General features: G+C 46.1%; 1 protein-coding gene across 1 annotated transcript; it reads right to left on the reverse strand.

Moving 5' to 3' along the window:
- Positions 1–908: 908 nt before the first annotated feature.
- Positions 909–14,992, reverse strand: LOC117658745 (tubulin alpha-1 chain). Its single transcript, XM_060689389.2, has 4 exons — positions 14,753–14,992; positions 6,751–6,994; positions 2,975–3,123; positions 909–2,253 (listed from the first exon to the last, which is right to left on the reverse strand). Exons 1-4 carry the CDS (start codon positions 14,753–14,755, stop codon positions 1,273–1,275), a joined length of 1,377 nt encoding a protein of 458 aa, XP_060545372.2. The 5' UTR covers positions 14,756–14,992; the 3' UTR covers positions 909–1,272.
- Between the last annotated feature and the right edge of the window lie 5,574 nt (positions 14,993–20,566).

Genomic DNA, 20,566 nt, shown 5'->3' on the forward strand with positions numbered 1-20,566 from the left:
CTGGCTGGGGAATTATGGGGGTTGAAGTCCATTCATCTTAAAGCATGCTGGCTGGGGAATTATGGGGGTTGAAGTCCATTCATCTTAAACCCTGCTGGCTGGGGAATTCTGGGAGTTGGAGTCCAGCCATCTTAAAACATGGTGGCTGGGGAATTCTGGGAGTTGAAGTCCAGCCATCTTAAAGTGTGCTGGCTGGGGAACTCTGGGAGTTGAAGTCCAGCCATCTTAAAACATGGTGGCTGGGGAATTCTGGGAGTTGAAGTCCAGCCATCTTAAAACATGGTGGCTGGGGAATTCTGGGAGTTGAAGTCCAACTATCTTAAACCCTGCTGGCTGGGGAACTCTGGGAGTTGAAGTCCACCCATCTTAAAGTGTGCTGGCTGGGGAACTCTGGGAGTTGAAGTCCAGCCATCTTAAAACATGGTGGCTGGGAAATTCTGGAGTTGAAGTCCACCCATCTTAAACCCTGCTGGCTGGGGAATTCTGGGAGTTCATACAGTGACTTCAAACGGTCACTAAATGTTGTAAGTCAAGGACTAGTTATACCTGAAACTGTTAAAGAGGAAAATAGGATAAGTAGAGTGTCTGCAGTAGAACTATTTCACTTTTCTGTGGGGCAAAGGAACACCCTTGTCAGAATCTGGGAGACCCCATTGCTACATCGGAAAAAAGCCCTCCTCCTACCACAAGTGTCGTGGAGACCCAGTTGTTAGAATGCAGTATTGCAGGCAAACTCTGCCGACTGCCAGCAGTTCGATCCTGACCGGCTCAAGGGTGACTCCGCCTTCCATCGTTCCAAAGTCGCTCAAACGAGGACCCAGATTGTGGAGGACAATAGGCTGACTTTGTAAAGCGCTTAGAGAAGGGCTGCAAAACACGGTGAAGCGGTTACATCAGTCAAAGTGCTATTGCTATTTCAACTTTTTAATGACGTACAAAGAAGCGGATTATTGCATCTCATAATAATATCGAGGGATTTCCCCCTCCACGATTGTTCAAGCGGTACAGAAAATGATTTACAACAGCCATACATAATGCCTTTTGTCAAACATCGAAAATTCCCCAATCCTCACTCGAGCGTTAAATTTTTATTTTATTTTTTAAACATTCTAACTAGGAATAATTTTTTTAAAAGTGGGGGGGGGCTACAGAGGGGGTGATTTCTAGCCAAGTACAACGTGTTCTATAGTCCTTGAGGAATAGAAATATCTTTTTCGGCAGGGTGGTCAGATCGACCTGTAGGTTTCTTGGTTACGCCCAAATTTTTTGGGTCTAAAAATCTTCCTCGGCCTCCTCTTCCTCTCCGTCGGCATAATCTCGGCCGACTTCTTCGTAATCCTTCTCCAGAGCCGCCAGGTCCTCCCGGGCTTCCGCGAACTCTCCTTCCTCCATGCCCTCGCCCACGTACCAATGGACGAAAGCCCGCTTGGCGTACATCAGGTCGAATTTGTGGTCCAGACGGGCCCAGGCCTCGGCGATCGCCGTGGTGTTGCTGAGCATGCAAACGGCCCGCTGAACCTTAGCCAGGTCTCCGCCGGGCACCACGGTGGGCGGCTGATAATTGATGCCCACTTTGAAGCCGGTCGGGCACCAGTCGACAAACTGGATGGACCGCCGGGTTTTGATCGCCGCGATGGCCGCGTTGACGTCCTTCGGCACGACGTCTCCCCGGTACAAGAGGCAACACGCCATGTATTTGCCCCGACGCGGGTCGCACTTCACCATCTGGTTGGAAAATTCAAAGCAGGCGTTGGTGATCTCCGGCACCGAGAGCTGCTCGTGGTAGGCTTTTTCGGCCGAAATGATGGGGGCGTAGGTGGTCAAAGGGAAGTGGATGCGGGGGTACGGCACCAGGTTGGTCTGGAATTCGATCAGGTCGACATTCAGGGCCCCGTTAAATCTCAAGGAAGCCGTGACGGAGGAGACAATCTGCCCGATCAGACGGTTGAGGTTCGTGTAGGTTGGACGTTCGATGTCCAGGTTTCGGTTGCAAATGTCGTAGATGGCTTCGTTGTCCACCATGAAGGAACAGTCCGAGTGCTCCAGGGTGGTGTGAGTCGTCAGGATGGAGTTGTAAGGCTCCACCACGGCGGTGGAGACCTGCGGGGCGGGATACACCGAGAATTCCAGCTTGGACTTCTTGCTGTATTCGACCGAGAGCCGTTCCATCAGGAGAGACGTAAAGCCGGATCCGGTGCCGCCACCGAAGCTGTGGAAGACCAGGAAACCTTGAAGGCCGCTGCACTGGTCAGCCTGCGTTGACGAGAGAAAATGGGGTTATTGGTGCCATCTCAAGACAATCTACCCCAGTGTTGTGGTCCGCCCACAGCCTGTGGAGTCGGACAGCAATGAGGCTGAGGAAGAACATGGGCCAATCCTGGAGGCTGGGGAAGGATGAGGGCTCTGCATCGGAGGCAGAGATGGGGGCAGGGCCATCGGGGAGTGATGCACGGACTCCGGAGCCTCCAGAGGCTGATAGTAGAGAGGCAGAGGAACAGGAGGAGCCTGTTCCTAGTGCACGTATGAGAAGAGCTGCCAGAAGGCAAGAGCAGCTAAAGCAAAGAGGACGACTCAGGAGTAAGGCCAGGAGATGATTGGCCCCTCCCATAAGGCTTCCAGCTGGCTGGAGAATTCTGGGAGTTGAAGTCCACAAGTCTTAAAGCTGCCAAGTTTGGGGACCCCTGCTGTGGAGCATGGGTCTCAAAGTTGCCAGGGTTGGGAATCCCTGCTCTTTTAACTGGCTGGGGGGGTGGAATTCTGGGAGTCGAAGTCCACAAGCCTCAAAGTTGCCAAGGTTGGGAAACAGAAGTTTATTCCCGCAGGAGACACTGGCGCGAAAAGCCACGTTCGGCCATGCCAGCGAAGACTTACCCAACTTAATCTTTTGGGAATTTCACCCTTTCGCCCTAAAAAAAAAGCTTCAAATTGCAATCGTTAAAGGGGAGCGGGGGGGGGAAACGACCCGGTCACTTGCCATTTTGCGAATCCTGCCCAGGACGGTGTCGATGATTTCTTTGCCGATGGTGTAGTGCCCTCGGGCGTAATTGTTCGCAGCGTCTTCTTTACCGCTGATCAGCTGCTCTGGGTGGAACAGGGAGTGGTAGGTTCCTGTGCGGATCTCATCTGCCCAGAGAGAGAGAGAGAGAGAAGAATGAGCTGATGGGCCCCATCCACCAAAAGTCCCGTTTTGGAAATTGCCTGTCGACTAGCCACAGGGAAAGGTTAAAAAAAGAAGGAATGTGAAGGACTCGTGTTTCCCCGAAAATAAGACCCTGTCTTATATTTTTTTGAACCCCGGAATAAGCGCTTGGCCTTATTTTCGGGGAGGTCTTATTATTTTGGGGCGCGAGATGGGGCTCCTCTTGCCGTTTTAATTGATTTCTAGCTCTGCGTTTAAATATTTAAATATTTTAAATATTCTATTCTATTCTATTCTATTCTATTCTATTCTATATTATATTGCATTTAATGCAATATTATTATTTTGGGGCGCGAGATGGGGCTCCTCTTGCCGTTTTAATTGATTTCTAGCTCTGCGTTTAAATATTTAAATATTTTAAATATTCTATTCTATTCTATTCTATTCTATTCTATTCTATTCTAAGTTATATTGCATTTAATGCAATATTATTATTTTGGGGCGCGAGATGGGGTTCCTCTTGCCGTTTTAACTGATTTCTAGCTCTGCGTTTAAATATTTAAATATTTTAAATATTCTATTCTATTCTATTCTATTCTATTCTATTCTATTCTAAATTATATTGCATTTAATGCGTACATTTTATTCGAGAAATAAATACACATTTCACGAAAAGAAAGGAAACCCTTCATGAAAAGCTTTCTCAAGACATAAATAGATTTACGCAGCTTTTCATGGCACCAGGCAAGAAACATTAAGGAAAGCTGCAGTTCAGGGATTTCCCACCAGCAATAGTGTATTTTTCTTCTTCTTCTTATTTTTTTTTTAAATTAAGCTTGTGATTTCAAAAAGACGCTTCAGGGCACGGCCAAGTGCAGATATAATAACCCCCTTCTGCATTTCCTGCAACTGTTTGGTGGCTGCAGAGAGCTGGGGCTGGCTAACCTTCCCCTCATCTCTAGAGCGAAACAGACCGGACCCTGTTCAGAGCGTGATAGGCGCCAACAGGAAACCTCACGATTGTTGGCTTAAGCTGGGAAGTCCAAACAAGAAGGCGGTAATGGTTTTAAAAAACCACTTCCATCTTTTGTCACGAAAACGGCACAATCGTTTGAACAGAAGCCAGCGGGAGTTGAAAGGAGGGGGCCCGGGGTTAGGAAGGACACAGTCCCAAAGGATGCAGAGAAATGATTGACAGCATGCAAACCTGGCTACCTAAGACAGGTATCTCTAGCCCAGAGGTCTTAAATCAGAGGCCTTCAAACTTGGCAGCTTTAAGACTGGTGGACTTCAACTCCCAGAATTCCCCAGCCAGCTATGCTTTAAGATGGGTGGATTCTGGGAGTTGAAGTCTCCATATCTTACAGCAGAGTTCTTCAAACTTGGCCGCTTTAAGACTTGTGGACTTCAACTCCCAGAATTCCCCAGCCAGCTATGCTTCAAGATGGGTGGATTGTGGGAGTTGAAGTCTCCATATCTTAAATCAGAGTTCTTCAAACTTGGCAGCTTTAAGACTTGTGGACTTCAACTCCCAGAATTCCCCAGCCAGCTATGCTTCAAGATGGGTGGATTGTGGGAGTTGAAGTCTCCATATCTTAAATCAGAGGTCTTCAAACTTGGCCGCTTTAAGACTTGTGGACTTCAACTCCCAGAATTCTCCAGCCACCTGGAGAGTTCTGGGAGTTGAAGTCCACAAGTCTTAAAGCGGCCAAGTTTGAAGACTTCTGCTCTAGCCTGTTGAAGAGAAGGATGGGTGGGGGGTAACAGACGACATGATAACTGTCTTCTGGTACTTGGGGGGATGCCCCAAAGAAGGGGGGGTGGTCTCCAAAGCACCCGAAGGCAGAACAAGAAGCAACGGATGGAAACTAATCAAGGAGAGAAGCAACCTGGAATAGTTAAAGGAGGCATTTCCTGACAGTGAGAACAATTAACCAGTGGAACAGCTTGCCACCAGAAGCTGTGAACGCTCCCAACGCTGGAAGTTTTTAAGAAGATGTTGGATAACCATTTGTCTAGAATGGTTCCTGAGCAGGGGGTCGGACTCACAGAATAAAAGACTCGGAAGGGACCTTGGGAGATCATCTAGTCGAACCCCACCCCCCTGCTCTAGGAGACTGTATACCATTCCGGACAAATGGTTGGACAATCTCTTCTTAAAAGCCTCCAGTGTTGTCGGAGCATTTACAACTTCTAGTGGCAAGCTGTTCCACTAACTGTTCTCGCCGTCAGGAGGTTTCTCCTTAGTTCTAGGTTGCTTCTCTCCTTGATGAGTTTCCACCTGTTGCTTCTTGTCCTGCCTTCTGGTTCTTTGGAGAATAGGTGGACCCCTTTCTCTTCTTTGGGGCAGCCCCTCCAATATTGGAAGACTGCTCTCGTGTCACTCCTAGTCCTTCTTTTCATTAAACTAGACCTCCTCAATTCCAGCAACTGTCCTTCGTATGTTTTAGCCTCCAGCCCCCTGACCATCTTGGTTGCTCTTCTAGCCCAACCCCCTGCTTCAAGCTGGAGACCCTTGAACATTTCAGACAAATGGTTGCCCAACCTCTTCTTTAAAACCTCCAGGGATGGAGCACCCAGAACTTCTGAAGTTCTGCAAGATCTCCAAGGATGCTTCCACTTGCAAGATCCTATGTTCTAACCCTCGTTGAAGAACCTCAATAGATGCCCTTCTTCTTCTTCTTCTTCTTCTTCTTCTTCTTCTTCTTCTTCTTCTTCTTCTTCTTCTTCTTCTTCTTCTTCTTCTTCTTCTTCTTCTCCTCTTCTTCTTCTTTTTCTTCTTCTCCTTCTTCTTCTTCTTCTTCTTCTCCTTCTTCTCCTCCTGATTCTCCTTCTCCTGATTCGTATTCCTCCTCCCATTCCTCTTCCCCTCCTCCTCCTCCTTCTCTTTTGCTTCTTCTTCTCCTCCTCCTCCTCCTCCTCTTCCTTCTCCTTCTCCTGATTCTTATTCCTCCTTCCTCTTCTTCTTCTTCTTCTCCTCCTCCAACTCCTGATTCTTATTCTTCCTTCTCCTTCTCCTTCTTCTCCTCCTCCTTCTCCTCCTCCTCCTCCTCTTCCTTTTCTTCTTCTTTTTCTTCTTCTTCTTCTCCTTCTTTTCTTCTTCTCCTTCTTCTCCTCCTCCTGATTCTCCTTCTCCTGATTTTTATTCCTCCTCCCATTCCTCTTCCCCCCTCCTCCTCCTTCTCTTCTTCTTCTTCTTCTCCTCCTCCTCCTCTTCCTTCTCCTTCTCCTGATTCTTATTCCTCCTCCTTCTTCTTCTTCTCCTCCTCCTCCTCCTCCTCTTCTTCTTTTTCTTCTTCTCCCTCTCCTTTTTCTTCTTCTCCTTCTTCTCCTCCTCCTGATTCTCCTTCTCCTGATTCTTATTCCTCCTCCCATTCCTCTTCCCCTCCTCCTCCGCCTCCTCCTCTTCTTCTTCTTCTCCTCCTCCTCTTCTCCTTCTCCTCCTCCTCCTCCTTCTTTCCTCTTCCTCTTCTTCTCCTTCTCCTTCTTCTCCTCCTTCTCCTCCTCTTCTCCTTCTCCTCCTCCTCCTTTCCTCTTCCTCTTCTTCTCCTTCCCCTTCTTCCTCCTCCTCCTCCTCCTCCTCCTAAGAGATTTTGATCAAGTCTACTTACCAATGACGGTGGGCTCCAGATCCACGAACACCGCCCGAGGCACGTGCTTCCCGGAGGCCGTCTCGCAGAAGAAGGTCTCGAAGGAGGAATCCACTTGCTCGGTTTCGGGCGCGGCCTTCGGAGGGGCTTGGTTGGCCAGGATGGTGCCATCCGCCTGAATCCCATGTTCCAGGCAGTAAAGTTCCCAGCAGGCATTCCCCATTTGGACTCCCGCCTGACCGATGTGGATCGAGAGACATTCCCTCTGGAAAAGAACAGAGAGGACCAACATGTAACATCTGGCTAAATTTTAATCCTCTGCATTTCAGGGAGTTTTTTTTATAACCTTGGAGTGGTGCGGTGGCCTAGAGGTGGAGCTCTGGCCTCATAATCCGGAGGCTGCGAGTTCGATCCTAGGTAGAGGGCAGATATTTCTCTCTCTAGGCACAATGAGAATAGATCTGCCGAACAAAACTCCGCACTGGTGACAGGAAAGGCATCCGGCCAGTAAAACACTCAGCTCCGTTCCGTTGCCCAGACTCCACCCTGATGCAAGGGATTATGGGGTCATTAAAAGAAGAAGATGATGATTTTGATTTTTTTACCTCATGTAGATTGGGGAGACCTAGTTTAGTAGTATAGGTAGTCCTTGACTCGCGACCGTACTGGAATTTCTGTCGTAGGGCATGACCGTTGTAAGTCGAAGCACCCAGAAAACTGACGTGATTTTACATTTTTGGAGGGCCGTTGTTAAGCAAAGGTCACACAGATAAAGCGAATGTGGCGGACGTTAAACAAAGCTGTGGTAGTTAAGTGAAATAATACAGGCCATCCTCGACTTACAACAGTTTACTTACTGACCATTCAGAGTTACGACGGCACTGAACAAAGTGACTTATGACCATTTTTCACACCGATGACCATTGCAGCATTCCCGTGGTCACGTGATTTTCCCCCTTTACGACCTTCTGACAAACAAAGTCAAGGGAGAAGCCAGATTTACTTAACAATCAGGCTACTAACTTAATAAGTGCCGTGATTCACTTAGCAACGGTGGCAAGAAAGGTCATAAAATGGGGCAAAACTGATTGAAGAACGGTTTCGTTTAGCAACAGAAATGTTGGGCTCATTTGAGGTCGTAATTCGAGGACGATCTGCATCCAATGGAAGAAAATTATCCCGGTTTGTTATTTGTCCAGGTAGTCCTCGACTTACGACCACAACGGAGCCCCAACGTTTCTGTCGTTAAGTGAGACGTTTGTTCAGTGAATTTTGCCCCATTTTATGAACTTCCTTGCCACGGCCGTTAAGCGAATCACTGCAGCTGATAAGTTAGTAAGCCGGTTGTTAGGCAAATCTGGCTTCCCCGTTGATTTGGCTTGTCAGACGGTTGCAAAAGGGGGGTGGGGGAAATCACGTGACCTTAGGACACAGCAACGGTCATAAGTATGAACCAGTTGTCCGGATTTTGATGACGATGCCTGGAAAGGTCGTAACAGCGAAAAACGGTCCCAAGTCCCTTTTTTTGCAGTGCCGTTGTAACTTTGAAATGGTCACTAAACGAACCGTTGTAAATCAAGGACTATCTGTAGATCCCTTTTACTTACAAAGGCATCACCCGGTTTTTTTTATACGTGCACCATAAAATCTTTTCCCCTACGTGCGTGATGGCAAACCTATGTCACATGTGCCACAGATGACACGCGGAGCCATATCGGTGAGCACGCAAGCTCAGCTCCAGCGGGCATGCACACGCTGGCCAGCTGATTTTCAGGTCTTCTGGGCCCACCGGAAGTTGGGAAACAGGCTGTTTCTGGCCTCTGGAGGGCCCCTGGGGGGTAAGGAAGGCTGTTTTAACCCTCCCCAGGCTCCTAGAAAGCCTCTAGAGCCTGAGGAGGGCGAAAAACGGGCCTTCCGGGCCCATTGGAAGTCGGGAAACGGGCTGTTTCTGGCCTCCAGAGGGCCTGTGGGGGAGTGGGGAAGCAGTTTTCGCCCTCCCCAGGCTCCTAGAAAGCCTCTGGAGCCTGAGGAGAGCGAAAAACGGGCCTTCCGGGCCCACTGGAAGTCGGGAAACAGGCTGTTTCTGGCCTCTGGATGGCCCCTGGGGGGTAGGGAAGGCTTTTTAACCCTCCCCAGGCTCCTAGAAAGCCTCTGGAGCCTGAGGAGAGTGAAAAACGGGCCTTCCGGGCCCACTGGAAGTCGGGAAACGGGTTGTTTCTGGCCTCTGGATGGCCCCTGGGGGGTAGGGAAGGCTGTTTTAACCCTCCCCAGGCTCATAGAAAGCCTCTGGAGCCTGAGGAGGGCGAAAAACGGGCCTACCGTGCCCACCGTGCCATCATGTGCCAAAAGTGGGGGGAGCATGGGGGGGTCACACGCACGGGGGGCAGGGCACATAGAATTATGAGTGTGGGCACGCACGCACACGACACCTCCCCCGCACTCCCCCCACTTTTGGCACGCGATGGCAAAAAGGTTAGCCATCACTGCGCTACGTCATTCTCGTTACGTAAGTTATCATTTTTTATTTTTTTTTTATTAAAAAGTTTTATAAGAAATACAAACAATTTTCTCCCCCCCACCCTCCCCCTTCCCCCCATAAGCTATCATTTTTAAACCCACTTTCAAATCGATCGGAATCTTCAAAACGAGTAGTTAAAATAAGAAATATTAAAAATATAAAACGGGGTAGATTTATTTTTTTTTTTTTTAAAAAAGATGGTTTTGCAAATCTAGAAAACTCCACAGCCTCAGACGCAAACGACACTTGGCTGCTGATCCTTTTCCTTTCAGCTTCTCTTACCGTCAACGTTTTTCGCTTCGTAATTTGTTTTTTTTCTGCAATTTGCATAATACTGCCTTACCCTGGAAAAGGGGTGTGTGGGGGGGGGAGACATGGGTGTGGGTTTGCGCGCAGCAGAACATCTGTGAATTATTTCGTCCCGTTTGAGAGTTTGCCAGAATAGATTTGAAAAGAATGTTTTACCCCGCGGAGTTCCAAGCTGACTCCTCAACTTTTAAATCCCAGGTTTTCTAGCAATAATTATTACTTTTTTTGGTGTGTGTGTCGAAGAAAACTGGGCATAATGGGGAAGAGGTTCTTTGGATTTCAAATCCTCGACTTCTGTCACTAAACAAGTTGGTTATTAAGTGGGTCGCAGCCAATTTTACAAGCTCTCGCTGCAATCCGTCAGTGAATCACATGAGCACGGATAGTCCTCGACTTGCGACCAAGATGGAGCCCAACATTTCACGTGACCCCGGGAACTTGCAACCGTCATAAATATGAGTCAATGGCCTGAATGTAAATTACGTGACTATATGGATGCGGCAGTGGTTGATAAGTGTGAAAAATGGTCATGAGTCATTTTTTTGCAGTCCCGCTGTAACTTCGAACGGTCAGTAAACGAATGGCTGTAAGTTGAAACTATCTGTCTGTACATCAGTGTCATAAATTGAGGACTATCTGTATCAATTTGCCATGAGCGCAGGCTGATGGATATAGAGAAATATCTCGTTTTTCTGCTTAATAAACCACTCTTAAGGGAAGTTAGACCAAGAAAACAGCTCAGAGCGCAAGATAATTTCTAAGGCCAGGGGTCTCCAAAGGTGGCCATTTTAAGACTTGTGGACTTCCAATTCCCAGAATTCCTCAGCCAGCCAAACTTCATAACTTTAAGACATGAGGACTTCAACTCCCAGAATTCCCCAGCCAGCCAAACTTGATAGGTTTTAGATCATGAGGACTTCAACTCCCAGAATTCCCCAGCCAGCCAAAATTCGTAACTTTAAGACATGAGGACTTCAGCTCCCAGAATTCCCCAGCCAACCAAGCTTGCTAAGTTTTAAGACATGAGGACTTCAACTCCCAGAATTCTCCAGCCAGCCAAGCTTCGTAAATTTAAGACATGAGGACTTCAACTCCCAGAATTCCCCAGCCAGCCAAGCTTTGTAAATTTAAGACATGAGGACTTCAACTCCCAGAATTCCCCAGCCAGCCAAACTTGCTGAGTTTTAAGACATGAGGACTTCAACTCCCAGAATTCCCCAGCCAGCCAAACTTGCTAACTTGAGGACTTCAGCTCCCAGAATTCCCCAGCCAGCCAAACTTGCTGAGTTTTAAGACATGAGGACTTCAACTCCCAGAATTCCCCAGCCAGCCAAACTTGCTAACTTGAGGACTTCAACTCCCAGAATTCCCCAGCTAGGATCGAATTGAAGTCCATCCATCTTTATGTTGCCAAGTTTGAGAAAAGCACCAATCACAGAGACTCCAACTGCATGTGACTCAAAGGCATCTCTTACCTAGTTATACAGGTGGTCCTCGACTTACGACCACAGTTGAGCCCAAATTGTTGCTAAGTGAGTTTTGCCCCATTTTACGACTTTTCTTGCCACACTGGTTGAGGGGATCCCGGAACTTGTTAAGTTAGTGACACGGTCGTTAATTGGATCCGGCTACCCCGTTGACTTTGCTCGTCAGACGGTCGCAAAAGGGGATCATGGGACGCTGCCACCGTCATAAATACGAGTCCGTTGCTCAGCGTTTGATTTTTGATCACGTGATCCCGGGACACTGTGACCGTCATAAATATGAAACGGTTGTCAAGCATCCATCGAATCATGCATCAATTACATGATTTATGGGGATGCTGCAATGGTCGTAAGTGTGAAAAACAGTCATAAGTTCCTTTTTTCAGTGCCGCCGTAACTTTGAACGGTTCACACTTAATGACCATTGCAACCTCTTCGTAGTCATGTGATCCCCGTTTTTGCAAACTTTCTAGCTGCCTTCCGACAACCAAAGTCAACGGGGGAAGCCATCTTCGCTTAATGACCATGTGATTCACTTAACAACCAGAGTGATTCATGTCACTGCAGTGAGTCGCTTAACCATCGTGGCCAAAAATGTAACCAAAAAATAAAAAATAAAAATCAGTCTCACTTAACAACCAACTTCGCTTATCAAGGAAATTCTTCTGGTCTCAGTCCTGCTGTAAAAGGACTGTATGTAGCCCTGTCGACTTACGACAATTCATTTAGTGACTGTTCAAAGTTTCCACCGCCTTGGAAAAAAGCGACCGAGAAACGTTTTTCGCACTTAATGGCCACTGCAGCATCCCCCACAGTGACGTGATCGAAACTCAGACCCTTGCCAAGTGTGACTCGTATTTATGACGGTCGTAGCGGTCCTGGGGTCATGTGGTCCTCTTTTGGTGACCTTCTGACGAGCAAAGTCAACGGGGGAAGCCGGATTCCCTTAACGGCCGTGTTCCCTTAACAACGGCATCGATTTCACTTAACAACGGCGGCAAGAAAAGTGGCGAAACGGTGGCCAAACTCACTTAACAAGGCTCTCCCTTCGCAACAAGACACGTTGGGCTCAGTTGTGGTCGTAAGGCGAGGACTCTACCTTGAGCCATGTGGGAAAATATATATATATATGTGTGTGTGTGTGTGTGTGTATTTAATATTTCGGGTTTCTTCCCATGTAATTGTGGATATATCCCTAAAAGGGGGATATATTACATCCTTTTAGATATATTATATTATATTATATCCTTTTAGGGATATATCCACAATTACACGGGAAGAAACCCGAAATATTAAACATACACACATACATACCCGTGAAAACTTACATAAACAAATATATATATATATATATATGATATATATATATATATATATATATATATATATGAAAGCTTATATATATATATATATATATATATATATATATATATATATATATATATATATATATATATATATGAAATTTATATATATGAAATTTATATATATATATATGAAAATATATATATATATATATATATATATATATGAAAGCTTCACTCTACGACCGAATTCATCCAGAGGGCCACAGAGAGAACCTCAGTTCACGCTTAGCGCCGTCCTCTGCCCGCAGCTGAAAACCACCGTTCCCAAAGAGGCATGCAGGCCTCTATTTTTATTTTATTTATATTTTGCTTTGTCTCCTGGCCTGGCCATCTAGGGTAGACCTTCTTGGCCAATTTTGCCGGATTCTCCCGGCGGCCATGTGTGCTCCCTCGCACGCTCGCTCGACAAGTGTGCCAAGAGGCACCAGCTGTCCTGCACCAAACAACTGCTGCTATTTGTATGATTTCGTCTTCCATGGGGCAAAGCTCGGATGCCCCTCTGGAGTGGCAGCTCCCGGCGGCTGCCTCATTCGCACATGCCTTCCGAAACCTCAAAAACTGCAAAATAGATCTCGGCTCAATATGACAGATATCTTAAATTTGCTAAAAGAGGACGGGGCTCCTTTCTCCATTTAAACTTCTGCCCCCCTCCCTGCCCCCTCAAAACTTCCCGCTAACGGTACAGCTTCTGGTGGCAAGGAGTTCCACTGGTGAATTGTTCTCACGGTCAGGAAGTTCCTCCTTAATTCTAGATTGTTTCTCTCCTTGATCAGTTACTATTTCTTTCCCCAAGGTTTGAACTAGAGAATAATAGAATAAAAGAACAGAGTGGAAGGGACCTTGGAGGTCTTCTAGTCCAACCCCCCCAAATGAATGGCTATCCAACCTCTTCTTAAAAGCCTCCAGTGATGGAGCACCCGCAACTTCTGGTGGCAAGGAGTTCCACTGGTTAATTGTCCTCACTGTCAGGAAATTTCTCCTTAATTCTAGATTGTTTCTCTCCTTCATCAGTTACTATTTCTTTTCCCAAGGTTTGAACTAGAGAATAATAGAATAAAAGACCAGAGTGGAAGGGACCTTGGAGGTCTTCTAGTCCAACCCCCCCAAATGAATGGCTATCCAACCTCTTCTTAAAAGCCTCCAGTGATGGAGCACCCCCAACTTCTGGTGGCAAGGAGTTCCACTGGTTAATTGTTCTCACTGTCAGGAAATTTCTCCTTAATTCCAGGTTGCTTCTCTCTTTGATCAGTTTCCAACCATTATTTCTTGTCCTGCCTTCTGGTAGTTTGGAGAATAATTTGACCCCCCTCTTCTTTGGCGCAGCCCCTCAAATACTGGAAGACTGCTATGATGTCACCCCTTCTTATCATTAAACTAGACATATCCAATTAAACTTAGTTTGGCTTGGGAAGCTAGGAAGAGTCCACACTCCAATCTAGCTTAAACTGCGCCAACTTTCTCGAGCCAGCTCAAAAAGTAAACTGACAGCGGTTTCTTGGATTCAAAGCAAGGTGATCTGCCAACATCCGAAGGGGGGGGGAGAAAAATACTTTTTTGCAGTCCCACCCACCCCAAAAAGTTGACTAATAGGCAATGCAATCAGTACAGTCTCTCCGGAGCTTTCGTCCCTAGCAGTTTCTAATTTCGCTTTTAAAAGTTTCCCAGCTTTGGGACCCTTTCCTCCGATCAAAAAGAGTTTGCAAAAAAATACAAAAAAAAGCAAAGACATTTTTTTTTGTTTTGGTCTTCAGTTTATCAAACCTTTGGGATTAGAGCAAACAAAGGCAATATGGCAGTTTCCTCTTATCCAGAGACGGAGAAAGGGGAAATTTTTTCTCTCTCTCTCTCTCTGTATGCTAAAGTACAGTAATGTTAGTTCACCCTGTTCGTAGCGACAGGGTAAAATAATACTGAGAAAGAGACCAAAAAAAATAATAATAATAATTGTGGAATTTACTGTACGGTCACATTTTTTTCCCCCTTAGCCTCTGAAGATACCCACTGGGTGGGGAAAAAAAGTGTCCCAAGCCAGACCCCTAAAACTTTGCAAGAAACTCAGCTGCACTGGGAAAGGATAAGGGACGGCTGCCAAAAAGGGAGAGACCCCTTCCCCAAACATAATACCACCCCCCTTTTTTTTCCTGGAGGTTACTTTTTCGCCTTATAAGGAGCAGATCGTCCAAAGGAAAATCTTCGGCCGTACCTGCTTCCCCCCCAAAGAAATAAACTTTATAAAAAGTTTACGAGGGGGATGCTTCCTTCTCCCTTCGGGGCAGTGGCAGCCCCTTACCCCTGATTTTAGCCTGCCCCACAAACCACCCCACAACCCAGACTGTGGGGCTTACCATGATGCCTGTATCGGGATTCCAGCGAAGCAGCTGCTGGCTTCCCTCCCTGCAAATTTATAACCCAAGCAAGAGCAGACTCCACCTGAAAAATGAAGTCTTGGGCTCATTTAAAGCAACAGGCACACTTTCAAGGAAAGGGGCGGGTTAGGTTGGGGGGGGGAGAGGAAATTGGGGTAGGGACGTGGTCAGATTTCACGCTCGTTGTTTATTCCACCCGCCAATTGGGTGAGAAATCACACACACACACACACACACTGGGAATTCCTCCGAGCTACCATCATCAAAATATCTACAGACCACTCACATCCTGGACATAAATTGTTTCAACTCCTACCCTCAGAACGACGTTATGTAGGGCATTGCACACCAAGACAACTAGACACAAGGACAGTTTTCGGCCGCATGCCGTCACTCCGCTAAACAACTAATTCCCACAATACTGTCAGATACTAAGTGATACTAAGTGATACTAAGACTGTATCACTATTCTTTTTCTTCTTCTCATCCTTCCTATTAACCACCACCTTTTCTCCTTATGATTATAACCTTGTTGCTCGTATTGTTACGATTTATATTGCTTTATTTAGTTTCCCAGTATGACTTTGATTGCTTATTTAGTATCCTCTGAGTATCATTTAAGTGTTGTACCTTATGATTCTTGATGAACGTGTCTTTTCTTTTATGTACACTGAGAGCTTATGCACCGAAGACAAATTCCTTGTGTGTCCAATCACATTTGGCCAATATTCTATTCTATTCTATTCTATTTTCTATTCTATTCTATTCTATCTTATTCTATTCTATTCTATTCTATTCTATTCTATTCTATTCTATTCTATTCTATTCTATTCTATTCTGTTTCTTATTCTATTCTATTCTATACTATTCCATTCAGTGGTGAAATCCAATTTTTTTTTACTACTGGTTCTGTGGGCGTGGCTTGGTGGGCGTGGTGTGGCTTAGTGGGCGTGGCAGGGGAAGGATACTGCAACATCTCCATTCCCACCCCACTCCTGGGGGAAGGATATTGCAAAATCCCCATTCCCACCCCACTCGGGGGCCAGCCAGAGGTGGTATTTGCTGGTTCTCCAAACTACTCAAAATTTCCGCTACCGGTTCTCCAAAACCTGTCAGAACCTGTTGGATTTCATCCCTGGAAGAAGATATGCTAAACAATTGGCTGAATTATTTCCATTCCATTCTCTATTCTATTCTATTCTATTCCATTCCATTCCATTCCATTCCATTCCATTCCATTCCATTCCATTCTCTATTCTTTTCTGTTCTATTCTATTCTATTCTATTCTATTCTATTCTATTCTATTCTATTCTATTCCATTCCATTCCATTCCATTCCATTCCATTCCATTCTCTATTCTATTCTATTCTATTCTATTCTATTCTATTCTATTCTATTCTATTCTATTCTATTCCATTCCATTCCATTCCATTCCATTCCATTCCATTCTCTATTCTATTCTATTCTATTCTATTCTATTCTATTCTATTCCATTCCATTCCATTCCATTCTATTCTATTCTATTCTATTCTATTCCATTCCATTCCATTCTCTATTCTATTCTATTCTATTCTATTCTATTCTATTCTATTCTATTCTATTCTATTCTATTCTATTCTATTCTATTCCATTCCATTCCATTCCATTCCATTCCATTCTCTATTCTATTCTATTCTATTCTATTCTATTCTATTCTATTCTATTCCATTCCATTCCATTCCATTCCATTCCATTCCATTCCATTCTCTATTCTTTTCTGTTCTGTTCTATTCTATTCCATTCCATTCCATTCCATTCCATTCCATTCCATTCCATTCTTCTATTCTTCTATTCCATTCTTCCATTCCATTCCATTCCATTCCATTCCATTCCATTCCATTCCATTCCATTCCTTATTCCTATTCCTATTCCTATTCCTATTCCTATTCCTATTCCTATTCCTATTCCTACTCTACTCCTACTCTACTCCTACTCTACTCTACTCTACTCTACTCTACTCTACTCTACTCTACTCTACTCTACTCTACTCTACTCTACTCTACTCTACTCTACTCTACTCTACTCTACTCTACTCCACTCCACTCCACTCCACTCCACTCCACTCCACTCCACTCCACTCCACTCCACTCCACTCCATTCTAATATTCTATCTCTATCTCTATCCTATCCTATCCTTAGGATTGGAGGCTGGTGGGTTTCCTGGTTGGAGCAACCTGGCACGAAGTTGGGCTAAGCAGAAATTCAACAAATTGGAAAGCTAGTTTCGAAAACCCATGGACTTCAACTCCCAGAATTCCCCCAGCCAGCCATATATGGCTGGCTGGGGGAATTCTGGGAGTTGAAGTCCATAGGCTTTCAAATTGCCCAGGATGAACAGCTTTGATTCTAGTGGCTCCTGCAGAGATGGTCCTGAGGAAAGCTTCCCCCCCCTCCACCTTGTAGATACATCTAAGGACCATGGATGGTATATCAAAACTTCAAAGGGCTTTGAGGAAAATCCTCCAATCACCACGTTTGCAGAGCCCTTCCGATCTGGAATTAATATCTGCAGACCCCTCGCATCCCGGACATAAATTGTTTCAACATTTCCCCTCAAGACGACGCTATATAGGGCATTGCACGCCAAAACAACTCAACACAAGGACGGGTTGCGTCCCCCTGCCATCCCTCTCCTAAACAACTAAATCTCCCAACCCTCGTCTTATGCCCTGGGATGTCAGACCACTTAGTAGGGCTGTATTATTATTATTATTATTATTATTATTATTATTATTATTATTATTATTATTATTATTATTACTATCCTCATCTTTCCTATTACTTCTGTCCTTTAGCTCCTTGGGACTATCGCTTTGTGGCTCATGTCTTGTGATTTGTGTTGCTTGCTTTTATTTAATATCCTATTAGGATTTACGTTGATTGCTTATTTGGTATCCTATGATTTATGATGATTGTACTTTATGATTGTGATTTGTCGCTTGTGGCTTGTATAAACATCTACAAGAAAACAACCAAGCTCAGAGATCACCAAGGACCCCACATTCTTCTCCTCCTCCTCCTCCTCCTCCTCCTCCTCCTCCTCCTCCTCCTCTTCCTCACTCCCTTCTAACACTGATGATGTTCCCTAGTTGGGTCATGAAACGTCTGAAAGAAAACAACCAAGCTCAGAGATCACTAAGGACCCCACATTCTTCTCCTTCTCCTTCTCCTTCTCCTTCTCCTTCTCCTTCTCCTTCTCCTTCTCCTTCTCCTTCTCCTTCTCCTTCTCCTACCTCTTCCTCTTCCTCTTCCTCTTCCTCTTCTTCTTCTTCTTCTTCTTCCTCTTCCTCTTCTTCTCCTCCTCCTCCTCCTCCTCCTCCTCTTCCTCACTCCCTTCTAACACTGATGATGTTCCCTAGTTGGGTCATGAAACGTCTGAAAGAAAACAACCAAGCTCAGAGAGCACCAAGGACCTCACAGTAGTCTTCTTCTTCTTTTCTCCTCCTCCTCCTCCTCCTTCTTCTTTTTCTTTTCTTCTCCTTCTCCTCCTCCTCCTCCTCCTCCTCCTCCTCCTCCTCCTCCTCCTCCTCCTCCTCCTCCTCCTCCTCCTCCTCCTCCTCACAAATTGCTTCCTTCCTTGCACTGATAATGTTACCTAGTTGGGTCATGAAACATCTGCAAGAAAACAACCAAACTCAGAGAGCACTAAGGATCCCACAATAATAATTCTTCTTCTTCTTCTTCTTCTTCTTCTTCTTCTTCTTCTTCTTCTTCTTCTTCTTCTTCTTCTTCTTCTTCTTCTTCTTCTTCTTCTTCTTCTTCTTCTTCTTCTTCTTCTTCTTCTTCTTCCTCTCCTTCTTCTCCTTCTTCTCCTTCTTCTTCTCCTTCTCGTCCTTCTCCTCCTCCTTCTCCTCTTCCTCACTCCCTTCTAACACTGATGATGTTCCCTAGTTGGGTCATGAAACGTCTGAAAGAAAACAACCAAGCTCAGAGATCACTAAGGACCCCACATTATTCTCCTTCCTCTTCCTCTTCCTCTTCCTCCTCCTTCTTCTTCTTCCTCTTCCTCTTCTTCTCCTCCTCCTCCTCCTCCTCCTCCTCCTCCTCCTCCTCTTCCTCACTCCCTTCTAACACTGATGATGTTCCCTAGTTGGGTCATGAAACGGGTCTGCCCTGGCACAAGCTCGCAGCACAGAAAAACGTTTCTCACCATTGCTCCACAGTATGGAATACGCTGACCGCAGGAAAAGTACGACTGCGCCTTTTCTCGGGCATCCAAGAACATGTTCCAAACTGTTCTTGTTACACAGCCGGGAGGTAGGTGGAGATGGCATAATTTGATTCAAGGGTGCGCTTTTAATTGCATTCATTAAGGCGATGGGCAGGCCTCTTTTTCCCCTCTTCTGCCGTTTTGTCTTCACTCCTACGAACTTTGGAGCAAGGGAAGACACCCCCTCCAAGCAAATAAATAAATAAATAAACGAATCGCTGAAAATCTTTTGTCTCTCACTTTAGATGCAAATCACAAGGATGAAAGTTATCTTGCTTCGGATACAGGTCCTCAATTTACAACCAGTTCTGGTTCTGTCTTGGCCATGAAAAGCTAGCTGGGGGACTTAGGGTCAGTCACCAGGAGACTGGGAGTTCTAGTCCTGCCTTAGGCATTGAAAGCCTGCTGGGTAACTTTGAGCCAATCACTAGGAGACTGGGAGTTCTAGTCCTGCCTTAGGCATGAAAGGCAGCTGGGTGACTTTGGGCCAATCACCAGGAGACTGGGAGTTCTAGTCCTGAATTAGGCATGAAAGAGGCTGGGTGACTTTGAGCCAATCACTAGGAGACTGGGAGTTCTAGTCCTGCCTTAGGCATGAAAGGCGGCTGGGTGACTTTGGGCCAATCACCAGGAGACTGGGAGTTCTAGTCCTGCCTTAGGCATGAAAGGCGGCTGGGTGACTTTGAGCCAATCACCAGGAGACTGGGCGTTCTAGTCCTGCCTTAGACATGAAAGGCGTGACTGGGTGACTTTGAGCCAATCACCAGGAGACTGGGAGTTCTAGTCCTGCCTTAGGCATGAAAGGCGGCTGGGTGACTTTGGGCCAATCACCAGGAGACTGGGAGTTCTAGTCCTGTCTTAGGCATGAACTGTGGCTGGATGACTTTGAGCCAATCACCAGGAGACTAGGAGTTCTAGTCCTGTCTTAGGCATGAAAGGCAGCTGGGAGACTTTAAGCCAATCACCAGGAGACTGGGCGTTCTAGTCCTGCCTTAGACATGAAAGGCGTGACTGGGGGGGACGGGGGACGGACGGACGGACATGAGAGCAGTCTTCCTGCATTTGAGGGGCTGCCACAAAGAGGAGGGGGGCTCAATTTATTCTCTCAAGCACCTGAAGGCAAGATGTAAGAATAGATGGAAAATAAATCGAGGAGAAAAGTAATCTGGAATTAAGGAGAAACTTCCTAACTTTAACAGGACCATCAACCAGTGGAACAGCCTGCCACCAGAAGTTGTGGGTGCTCCAACAGTGGAGGCTCTCAAGAAGAGATTGGACAGCCACTTGTCCGAAATGGCGAACCTATGGCCCGTGTGCCAGAGGTGGCACCAGAGCCCTCTCCGTGGGCACGCACGCCATTGCCAGCTCCTCTTCTGGTTTCCAGCCAGCTGGTCTTCGCGGGTACTGGAGTGCTGGAAAACGGCCTGAAAACGGCCCAAAAAAACTGCCAAAAAACCCAGGCCATTCTTCGGCCGTTTCCGGGCCTGAAAATGACCCCCCAAATGGTCTAAAAATGGCCCAAAAAACCAGGCATGCATGCACC

Source organism: Pantherophis guttatus, chromosome 7 (genome assembly GCF_059756535.1).
Source record: "Pantherophis guttatus breed Tessera chromosome 7, ASM5975653v1, whole genome shotgun sequence".
Classification (NCBI taxonomy): Eukaryota; Metazoa; Chordata; class Lepidosauria; order Squamata; family Colubridae; genus Pantherophis; species Pantherophis guttatus.

Bases quoted from the DNA above. Each gene is read 5' to 3' on its own strand.
- LOC117658745 (XM_060689389.2), bottom strand. The intron at 3,124-6,750 runs GTAAGTAGACTT...CTCTCTGGGCAG, and splicing joins TCTGGAGCCCACCGTCATTG to ATGAGATCCGCACAGGAACC. The intron at 2,254-2,974 runs GCAAGTGACCGG...TCGTCAACGCAG, and splicing joins TGGGCAGGATTCGCAAAATG to GCTGACCAGTGCAGCGGCCT.